Source organism: Plectropomus leopardus, chromosome 11 (genome assembly GCF_008729295.1).
Source record: "Plectropomus leopardus isolate mb chromosome 11, YSFRI_Pleo_2.0, whole genome shotgun sequence".
NCBI classification, from domain to species: Eukaryota; Metazoa; Chordata; class Actinopteri; order Perciformes; family Serranidae; genus Plectropomus; species Plectropomus leopardus.
Window position 1 is genome coordinate 13,937,457 of NC_056473.1, and position 12,111 is coordinate 13,949,567.

The window sequence follows — 12,111 nt, forward strand, 5'->3', positions numbered from 1 at the left end:
GGATAAAAACGTGCAGCTGTAGGTTCATTGGGAATAAAAAGGAAAAATGTGTCGCAAACACTGGAGGCCGACTGCGGTAGAAACCTGTTACCAACTGCGTATGGCTGTACTGTACATTGACAGTGTAATCACGTACACGTAATCACGTTATGACTGCATTTGTATAACTGAACATATGCAGGACATGAGTGATTGAATATATGCAGGATTACTTTTGTGTGATTGAATATATGTATTCGCATTGTGCACTGTAGGCTGCCTTTGCTCAAACTTAATGTAACTGAGACACTTGAGTGCACCTCTCGCAGCGTTGGGAAGGTTACTTTTGAAATGTAATTGATTACAGTTTACAAGTTACCCTGTTAAAAATGTAATAAGTTCCATCACTATTTCATTTACTTCAACTTATCACATTTGATTACTTTTCTAACAAATGTTTTAACTAAATATATATTAATATATGTAAAGCAACGTAACGAATGTTTTATTCAATGTCTTTATTTTTTCCATATGTAAACCCTTAGTAATCACCAACATTGTGATTAGTAACTGTAATTTAAATACATATTTTTTCTCAGTTGCTAACTGATTACAGTCACATTTATTTAGTAATATAATTACTGTAACTAGTTACTCCCCAAAAACTGCTCAGATGTACTAAATGTTTGTGTGTTCACATTTCTGAGCAAGCTGCCTCCTGCAATGTGTCCGCCATGGCCGAGTTAGGAAATCAGCGTCAAGATGGGACTGATACTGGAATCATAACAAGATCCTCGTAGGAGAGAAGGGGGTCAGTCCGATTTACCAAAGGGGAACTGGACATAAGTAAATCAATCGGGGGGGACAGGTGATCAGGAGACAAGCAGGAGGAGGTGTGCTCAGAGAGAAACCCTTTATAACAGTTGCTCAGTTCACAGACAGAGATTTTTGTAAAACCATTAAAAGGTCTTTATGAATTGTAATTAAGATCTTAAGCTTCACATTTCCCTTAAACAAGTTTTTGATGACCTGAGAAACTTTTGAACTGCGGCACAACTGTTTAAAAAAGGAAGTATTAAATGCATGAAAAATATCTCAAGGTCTATTTTTTAGCTTTGTGTTGGCTTTCAGCTGCATCACACTGTCATCAGTGGATGGAGTTTGCTAAGGGTCTTTCATTTTGTTTTCACAAAGCAGTCTTACCAAAGCTTTACTTACTAGTTATTGTTGGGCTTTCTATTGTATCATATGATCTTCAGCAGGACTGTAGATTTTATATTTTCCTTTTCTGAGCATTAAAAGTAATTTTACATTTCGGATCCTTATGAGGTTGTGTTCTCCTGCTGTCTTCAAGGTCACATAAACTTTCATGCTACAATTGAATTGCTCAATCTTCATCATAAGTCATCAGGCTCCATATCAGGAACCTGTGGATCAAGTGATCTCAACAGTGTCATGTGCACTTGTTTTATTTTGGGTCCTGTTCAGTGTTATGGACATATTATACTTTTTATTCTAACTATGTGTCCTCTTTCCAGCACCTATTATGAATTTGGGATGTGCGCATCCTCTGCTTTTTTTTAGAGGATGTGATTGCATCGCTCCAGGTAGAAAATACAACAAATTAAAATCCATCAGCAGTGGATTACTGCTGGATTTTAAAGCTAAAAATCACTGCTGGAGTAGTCGGCAGGTCGAGAGTTTGGGTTGGGGGGGAGCAGCGGGCACAGACGGGCATCGGCACACTGTGTCTGAAAGCTCTACTGCCTACTTTAAAAGTGCACTACGATAATTGGGCTTGATCCTTAACGCAGTGTCGTCCTTTCTGAGTCAAACCAGAGGAAAACACACACAGGTAGTTTGAGCTTTCACACACAGCCTCAGACTCACAGCTACAGGAGGCAGCAGGCCCGGAACATATTCATCCCCGCCTGGGAGGTGATGTGCAGGGAGACGCTCTCATTGGCCGAGACGAACAAGACGGTGCCCCGCCTCAGCGTGACATCAGAGAGGGCAGCTGCAGAGGTCGCCGTGGCGTCGCCTTCGATGACCAGGAGGATGCTGGCGCTGTCAACTGATGCAACAGTGTACTGCTTCACCGAGGCTGGGACCTGCAGGAGGGACGGCACGGAACAAGGTAAGAATGTTTCTGTTTGCAACTTAACACTTTACAAAAAAACAAAATATTATTTGCCCACCGGTCTGTGTCTACCTGTTACCTTCTGTGCACATGCTTAAATTCCTTGACTGGAATACACAGTTTGATGATGTTCTTGTTGGCACTGGTGTGTGTGTATTTATTATGTTACTTAAGTAAATGTGGGACAATTTTAGATTTGTTTAATGCACTGACTGGTTTTGACACCAGCTAGGTTGAATGGTTGTTGGTGGGTTTCTAAAACTTTTGAAGAAAATGTTTTTGACGTGTCATTGCAGAAAAACCACTAGGGATGCGCAATATTGGATTTTTTGCAGATATCTGACATGCTGGATATGACAACTTATTTGGCTGATATTCGATCCCAATATTGATATATCCACTTGTTTTCACCATCTACATTTAGCGATCATCAAGTCTCTTCTGTAGTGGAATTAACATCATATGATAAATACTTGTCGCCCCACCTCGTGATGACCTGCCAGCAGATTGAGAAATTCAATGCAATGCTTTTCAGTGTATGTAATATTTCATTCATTGTGCAAAATAAGAAAAATTCAACTTAAGGTTGATGTTTTAATAATATTCTCTTTGCAAATTAAAAAAAATGAAAAATTAAGAATTAAAAATAATAAGAAATTAAAACAGCAGTTTGGCAATTGGCAGAAATTGGCATGTTGGCCGATTTCAGTATTTCATTTTAAAGCAAATATAGTCGAAATCCGCTAACATGCCAATATTATCGTGTATCACTAAAAACTACACAAGTGCAATAAATAACATTGGTTACGTTTACATGCACACTAATATCCCTTTGTTATTCTAAATATGACAATATTCTGAATTTAATAATGTTAATGTAATGTAACAGCATATTCTGTTGCAAAATTAGCCATTTTTCGCAATGTAGTAATTTCTGACTAAGATGTGGGATATGCCAGTGTTATTCAGGTCTTAGGAGCATTCTTTGGACATCTATACAGCACATTCATACCTCGCATCTCAAATTGAGCTTGTACAGCAATTTGCAACACACGACCTCTTGATTTTTTATTTTCAGCTCTGCGTTTCAGCTCTGCGTTTTAAAGGCTGGGATAGAAATGCATGTCCAAAAGAAAAGCCCACATTTCTAGTTGGAAGGAGATACGCATCCACTTTTAAACATTATAAAAGAGGGAGGCTGTGTTAACAACGTTGAAAAGACTGGAAAAAAAATCTTTGCGCAAAATTGCAAACGCCAATCCAGTCGTTTCACTTTTACATGGCTGCATGTAAACTGAAATATTAGAGAAATATTTCTCTTCATTTGCCATGTAAGCAGCTCAGTAGAAAAATTATCTTTCTCAGAGTAAGGGCAAAAACTGGAGTATTTTAAGCACACAAACATATTCAATAGAGACTACATTTCATTTACATCTAACAATCTAAGGTCCAGATATTACGTAGACTCTCCCTGCCATTACAGTTTAGACTGTGTCATGAAAAAGGAGTATGGGAAGATATTTTGACAAGTCACACAAGCTAAAAACTTTAATCTTCAAATTGTAGCTCTTCCAAGACATACAACACTTTTAACAGGTGTGAATATTTGTTTTATCCCCCCCTTACATGTCTTTATTGCAGTGACTGGCTGGCTAAATTTGTAAATCATTAAATAACTACCTCAATCTCATTTATAAATTAAGGGTTTCATTGTGAAGAAAGTACAGTATGTTACTATGTTAGTCTAAATAGTATAAAACAGATTTTCAGTGTTAATTTTCCCTTCTAACGTGTGTAATCATTTATCTAGCGTTGGTTTCCTACCTGTATCCTCATGACAGTGAAGTCTGGCACTGGGGGGTCGTACAGGAACACACAGGGATCTGAGGCATCCTGAACACACGGGAAGATTTTGGAGCTGGCCGGAGCAGGGTTGTAGTTCAGCATCTCACACAGCGTGTTGACATCAATGTATTTCGGTGTCAGACCGCTCTCTCACTGTGTTGTCTGAGCAGGCCATACACTCAATACAGTCTAGATGGATGTATGAACAGACAGAAAAGGGAAGTAGGTTTTAAATAAGCAAAGTGGGCAGTCCACTCTCCTTCAAATGGAAAATCAATTCTCAAATACTCTTTCAATGTTACATACAGTTAGCCTGTGAGGTTGAATGCATTGCAGGAGCTATTTCTTCTTTACCACTGATCTACTTTTATAGTCAGTGATTACCAAGAATGGCTTTTGACAACAGGTGTGAACCTACACTCAGCTGCGGGATGAATATGTGAGTGGACAGGAGGCCAGAAGCGGTGACAGTAAAGGCAACAGAGCCAGTTAAAGGTAGAACTAAACCCAGAACACATCGCATAGCTCCAAAAACATGACAACACAAACACATGTTGAAGCCACATGTTTCAATAGCCAGGTTTTTTTCTCAAGTACACCATCCTGCTGTAGGAAATTTCTTCGATGCCACCAAATGTGTTCATCTGCTACTGAAAAAGTCCCCACTGAATGAAGTATTCACTCCTGTTTGATTAACATTTGCTTAAAATTACAGTCCCAGCTGTTTTAGGAAACTAGAAAGCCTTTTCAGAAAATAAAACTATATTTTTTGTGGCTGACTCTTAACGATTATGTATGCCACAGACAGGGTAGGACAGTCAGAAAGTATAACTACATTATTGGGTTTTTACCTCTTTAAATCAGGTTAAGAGCAAATTTTATTACATTTCCATGCATTACTAGATTTTAAGAAACTAATTACATTATTGGGTGCTAAAGGCTTATTACTATGGAAAAATACAATTCCTGAAATGGCACTAAACACCTCGTCTTTGCTTTAAAACCCAATTTCAAAATGAAAATGTATTTGGTGGATGTGGCCTCAGTTTTATGAATATGAACAAAAAGCATCGTCTGACCTCCATAAAGGTAAGCGTGAGGCTCGTTGGCTCCCAGGAACATGGCTTGGCCTGGATCCAGGACTATTTGGTTGAGGAAGTAGATGGAAAAGCAGCCGATGTCTCCAGGGTACTGGGAGTGGAGACGGAGCAGCAGGTCCGTTGCTGCTTGATGTGTCCTTCCCTGCTGCACCTGCACAGGTTACAAACATCAGTAAACCATAAAGAGCAAAACAACTAACCCGTGTTTTTACTGATTTAGTTGCAAAGCCTCTTATTGGTAGAATTAGATAAATGTCTGATTTAGTGCCTCCCTGTGGTAGTATAAAAAAAAGGCACTGACTCGTCCCTTCCCTGACTCTGGGTTACTGGTACAAAAGGGATAAAGCGGCACAAGTGTGGTTCATTATTTCACTGCTTTTACTGCATAATCAGCTGGAAGCTGTAATAGTCTTTTTTAGGTGAGCTTGTGTTACTTCAGTTTGTACCACAACTGGGTGGATGATTTTTATTTCAGCTGGGGGATATCTCTCAGTCTAACAAACTTGCACCAGATACCAGACTGTTGATAATGATGAAAGTGTTTTCATATATTGATACTCAAACAGACTGCGTGAAACAAGTGAAAAGGCAACACCTTTACTGTACTTTGAATGGTAATGCTTAAACTAACCAACTAAATTTTTTATTCATTTTCTGTTGCTAGGAGCTCCATTAGCTACATCCCTCGGCTTCTTTACCTTCTTCAGTGACTCTCTTGACCAGCATGTTGAGCTGATCTACGAACACCTTCTTCTCACAGTTCATCATCCTGGTGAAGCACTTCTTCAGCACCTGGCCCGTATGAGCCGCATCTCCCACGTTGCATCGCAGCTCCTCTGCTGCCTCATTGCCCACCAGAGCGTGGAACTCTGGGACAGCTGATGTACACACATGCACAAGGTATGTAATTATTTTTTGTGAAACATTTACCATTCAAAGTACAGTACTATGCCCCTCAGCCCACCCAACCATTATATTATTTACAGTATGTGTATGGGTTTGACACTATAAAATGTCTCTATTTTCCTTTTTTCTCCAGGACAAACAATCAATCATCCTCTAATGACCCTGTGGGACTTTGAGACTCACATTTAAGGAATCCCAGGATCTCCTCCACTGGTCTGAAGCCACAGAGGCCCTGAAAGCGGGTAAGAGCAATGGCCATCTCTGGCTTGTGGTTGTTGTCTGGATAGTGCTCCGGAAACTGAGCATGGAGACGAGCAGCTAACTCCTGACCAAACCATAATGACAGAAAAGGAAGAGGGTTACTAAGAGGAGAGGTGAAGGATCAGAGTGTGTAGACTAGACTTCCTTCACCTGTTTGCAGTGGCAGCAACGCTGGTCTAGTAAGCTCATTTCTTTCTGACTCAAAATCCAACTCTGACTCAAGTGACCAGTGATCAGTTGAGGACATTAATCAGACTTTCTGCAGCTCATTCTGGAGTAATAAAAGTCTTAACACATATTTTTTTTTAAATGAGCAGTAGTACTCCACAAGACCTGTAAACAGACTTACTACGTGAAATCAGTACACTTGTCCTTTAAGTTTTGTTTGGGTAACATCACACCGAAATTTGGTTGGGTTTATCACAATAAATATTTAAATACTGATGATACTTGTCCTTCACCAGTATATATTCTAAGGATACTAATGACATTATGAAACTATAGGTGAAATTTGGTTTACAGATTTCTGTTTTGCAGTTCATTTGGCTTTAGTCAAATGCAAAAAAAAAAAAAAAAAAAACAGTTTTAATCCATGCTAAATAATGTCCCTATACTGACAAATTAGTCATTTTACGCAGAATGTGGTCACTATGTGGGCCTGTGTGTATTTGTGTACTCACTCTGTTGGGGTGGGCCTGTATGGACAGGGCCGTATTGACTGAGAGGACTTTGAAGAGGAAGGGCAGCTGTCCCTGGAAAGTGTCTTTGACCTTGGAGCCCAGGCAGCCAGGGAAGTGGGCGATCCACTGGCCCAGCGTGGTCTGTGCGATCCTGTTGTCTTTGATCTGGGCATCACCTTTTGGGTGGGCACCCATCCACAGCTGGGAGACATCGCAGAGAGAGACAGGTTATGTCCAATAGTGGAAGTTCAAAACACTCAAAATGAATTTAGTGGGTCGAGGCGGAAGTAGACAAGTGGAGGTTGCACAAGTGGATATGGGTTTATGAATGGAAGGTTGATGGGTCAAAAACCTAATCCAACTAGAAGAACACAAGTGGGGGAAATAATGTGAAACAGTGAGTGCTGAATCCCAGTTAAAAGTATAACTACTCCCAGAATAAATATAAACTGAAAAATGTTAACTTGGCAGTTCTAATGCTCTTTATCTTCTGTTAACAAGCTCTCTAATGGAGCCCTAGTTGTACTCTGGCCCTCTGAGAAAAAGGCCTGGTATAATACATTTACATTAAAGGAGCAGTGTGTAAGATTTACGAGGACTGAGTGATATCTAATGGCGAGGATTGCAGCTTGCAAAGAGCTGAAACTCCTCCTGGGTAGAATTCCTTCAGTGTTCATTGTTCAGGAGGTTTTTACCCGGAGCTGAATTATTCACAGAGGTCTCTTCCTCTCCAAAACAAAAAGTGATTTAAACTGGTAAAAATCACTGAATAAAGCAGTTTCACATTGCATACCAGTGTTTCGCTGACACAGATGGGCATGTCGGAGACGGGGCCGCTAACCTCCTTATCTATGCTCTCCTTTTTTCTCTGATAACTTTAGATCAAGAAATTGAAAAGGTTTTTCCTGGGAACTGAATTATCCTCTCAAAAAAAAGGCTCATGTTTTAAAAAATCTGTGTTTTTCCAATGCTGCTTGTCACAAGAGGCTGCTAACTACAAACAAAAAGGCTACATCTAGAGTCAGAGTTTGGTTTGTCTGATTCATGCCGATCTCTGTAGACCTGGCCCATTAAATCCACTCAGTCTTGCTTCCATTTTTTTCCAGTGGCAACTCGCAGCATTGAAGCAAAAAAAAAAAAACAAAAAAAAAAAAAACATATCCCTCACAGCCCAAAAAGCATTTTCCCCATAGAGCACCACTGTAAAAAGAGGTCTGTGAAACTGTTGACAGGACACCTCCAACTGCATACAAGGCCATTTTTGAGCTATGCTGAAAGTGACAGAGGCAGCGTGAGAAACACTAATGGTCCATATTCAGTAGGCTGCGCTCCACAGACGTAAACGCAGTAGCTAGAAACTTTTTTGGCATATGTGGCAGGTGTGCAACTCCATTCAAATGAATAAGTCCCCTCTTGGCATCCTGTACCTAAGGTATTATTATAGATCTATACCACTGCTGAGGACCGGCTTGCTACGTGATATTACAGGCTCATTCTTAGGTACTGAAAACCCAACAATTCTTCTTTTTCAGGTGATTATAGACTAAAGAAAAACATTATATTATATTGTAATTCAGCCAACATATCCCCCTAAATCAGACACACTGGAAATTTAAATCAGTTTATCTAATGCTGTAATCCAAAGTGATTTATACTCAGGGAAGTGAGAAGAATCCTAACCATCTCACTGAGTGTAAATCACTCTGGATAAGAGGGTTACTGTAATGCCTTAAATGTAAATGAGGATACTGTCTCTCAAGGACACACACTTGTTGGTGGACAAACATTGACTGCAAACCTATAACTCTTTTTGGTACAGGGTGGTCTCTTTAACCTGTGTCCTGGGTCAGCCAACATGTAACAGTTTCAGTACTATTCCAATAACAGTATAATTACAAGATTACTCAAGTGCAAAACTAAAATCTACTCAATACAAAAACTGGAAAAAATAGGACATACAAATGTTAGACTACTTGCACAATAAGTCACATACTGTACCGTAAATGAAACATCAATACAATCCTCTGACCATAAGCGTGAACCATGACATGTGACATAACTGCGGCTTGTGGTACGTGAAAATGTCACCACTGCAATAACTTGAACTGATGACCTTTATTAAAAAAAACCCTGCAGAGCAGCTGTAGCTAAATAAAGACTTACGAAAGGCATGGAGAGAACAAGGCTCTCTGCTAAGATACTGAGCATTAATGGCAATGCACATTTTAAACCCTGAGAATGATACCAGTTTCCCTCTGCTTTGTCAAACATAGGAGTGATGCATTTTTGAGTGTGAACACTGTAGAGCAGAATTTAAAAATCTTAGAAATCCTATTAATGCCAACAACATGTGTTACCATTTGCTGCTGCTACACAAGTGTGGTTATCCTAATAAACTGCACTGAATGTTTAATGGGGATCCTGAGTTTTAATGTCAAAATTTTAAAGTTTTGTAAGTCAATTTTTTTTTTACCTCTATTCCAGTGTTTAAAAAGTTGCATTATTTGACCTTGAAATGTTATTCACAGATAAAAAAAAACAAAAAAACTCATGATATCCCAGATGTTCAAGTTTTGCCCGTTCTTTTAAAACAGTGTAAATATAAATACTGTACAGTTCTGACACTACGCAGGATTTTCTTTCTGATTTAACCACAGAGTGCTTGAATCCTTTCTGGGAGATTACAGGTTTTTTTGGTTTACTTGATTTTAAATAACAGATAAAAATATTCCATTACAACCTGGAATTTCCAGTGAACAGGGTCCTTTATATATTCCCTTATTTGTCAGTAACCACCAACAGATACAATTCACCTCCTCAGCAAGTATCATGTTTAAGATCCAGTCCATTTGAACTGGTACTTTTCCCAGTAAAAACCTTACCTCTGCATAGGGCTTTCCATCCTCTACGACAGCTAGCGGGTCTCCCCCAACCACAAGTTTGGCCACCTCGCTGTCCAGCCCAATTTTCCCCCACGCATAATGTTGCACGGCACAGGTGAGGGGAAACACTGAGGAGGAACCAAATTTACTGTGTGATTCTTAAAACAAAAATGTATACAGAACTGAATCCAGTGTATTCCAGGAACCTCCATTCCCTTTATGACTGTGAAAAAAATACTTATAATATAAATACTATAAGTGTACTACATAATGTATCTGTGTGTCTATCTTTCAGGGAGTGTTCATTATTTATCAGAGGGGAGGGGGTGATGCAGAAAGCGGGAGGCATGTACAATATTTTTTTAAGCACTGGGGAGGGACGTATGTTTTTTAATTTTGGCTCACAACTTTAAATCGCTGTATTCTGTATGTACTTAACAAGCACGTTTTTTTCCTTTAGAAAAAAAATCAGCATGCACGACATGAGAGAAAAACTGATTTTTTCAACTCTAGGGATTCACCTTCAAATTTTAACCTTCAAATTTCAAACAGTATGTTTTAAAATCAAATAGCTAATTTATGGTGGAGGGTGGATCATGCATTTTCACCTAGTAACTCAGGGGGGCTTAGGGGAAAATATTTGCAGCTTTGGGGAGGGTTATAAATAAATAAATAAATAAATACATACATACATACATACAAACATAAGGAAGTCACACTCCTCTGAAAAATAAAGAACAGTCCCTAACTTGGCCTATTACATTAACAAATCCTCACCCTAAATTAGCAAGAGAAAAAAAAAGCCCAAAGCAGGTCTTCCAGAAAACACACAATTGGATTAAAATAAACTGGTTTGTTGACAACATTAGCAGTTTATTGTTTATTAAGGCGTGGCATAAATTGACAGGGACAAATAATCACGCAGAGCCTGCTTTAAAAAGCCCGTATAGTGTTGTTATACAGCATTTAAAACGGTGGAAACAGACTCCTCCGGGGATACATTATTTGGCGGAACACCGGCCAGCTGACGATGCAGCGTTCACTGACAGAAACACACACAGTAAGCAGGTTTACATTAGCGACGAGCTGCTCGCCTGTGTGTCTAAAACGCACACTTCGCGTACATCTGTAGACATGATTCGTGGCTAAAAGGCCTAACTACGTGTGTTATTTCACTGTAGTGCTAACAGTCCACTATCCGCCTACCATTAAACAAACAAAACACCGGCTGAAATATTGATGTGGAGGCTCTATAACGAGCTTTTTTTTCATTCAGTCTCTTGGCGTCAATAACCTGCATTAGGTATCATGTAGTGTTAATAACCCAATGCGACATTGGCTGGCTACATGTTTATCGACGGAGTAGACGATATAAAGCAGTTATGAAGGAGAAACGCTCACTCACCTCTCACTTCCTCCATGGCTGAAACGGCGGCTGTCGGACCGATGGTGTCTGGTGACGTCACAATCTGACTCGCGACTTCGTAGAGGTTTTTTGTTGTTTTTTTTTTTTTTTTCTTCCAGAAACTCTCGCGTTGCAGATCCAGGCTACCTTTTAATTTTAAAAACTGTTTATGTTGGTGGAACAAATATATCAAAAGAGAGGTGCTCCAACAAAAATATTAGGAACGTACTAAGTTCCTTATTTAATGATGCATAGTGGGAGAAAGCATGGGAAGTTCATATAATTACTGCAAATAACAAGCTCAAAGAAATATCTTTATTCACAGATCAATTTGGTAAATGCTATGTTGGAAAGATTTAAGCGATTATCGATTACAAATGTTTTTTTCTTTGGACTGGAAAAAGAGAATAGGCCTATTTCTCAGTTATGTCTTCACTGCATATATACCAGAATGTTTTGGACTGATGTTGCAAACTTTCTATAAAAAACCCCAAACTTAAGATAATTGTTGAGATAAATATCTTTGATGTAATTCTATACTTTAGTCAAGATAGGATATGAATATGAATATGAGACTAAACTGACTAATTTTTCAAAAATAATTTCAACAAACATAGCACCATCCTATTTAATGTGACGAACAAAAAGCTATCAAGACATTTAAGTTATTAAACGATCATAATGTGATGAATATAACACAAACTCTGGCATTATATAATGTAGGCTAAATGTAATTATTATTTGTCTTCTAATTTTGTTGTTTCTCTATGTATCAGTTTGTATTTCTGTAAATTAACCTTAAAGTAAAAGATTTTTTCCCCCTGATTTGATATAATAGCCTGTGTCACAAGCCGATATGAACACAATGCAAAAACAAATTAGTTATCTATATTTCTTGTCTTATAGTACTTCC

At 38.8% G+C, this 12,111-nt stretch overlaps 1 protein-coding gene across 1 annotated transcript; it reads right to left on the reverse strand.

The window, feature by feature from the left end:
• Positions 1–1,685: 1,685 nt before the first annotated feature.
• On the reverse strand, positions 1,686–11,299 carry mpi (mannose phosphate isomerase). Its single transcript, XM_042496144.1, is given in 10 exon segments — positions 1,686–2,090; positions 3,944–4,111; positions 4,113–4,153; positions 5,044–5,180; positions 5,182–5,215; positions 5,763–5,942; positions 6,154–6,295; positions 6,912–7,112; positions 9,794–9,921; positions 11,199–11,299. Coding segments are annotated over 10 exon segments (1,266 nt in total). The 5' UTR covers positions 11,215–11,299; the 3' UTR covers positions 1,686–1,871.
• Positions 11,300–12,111: the final 812 nt, after the last annotated feature.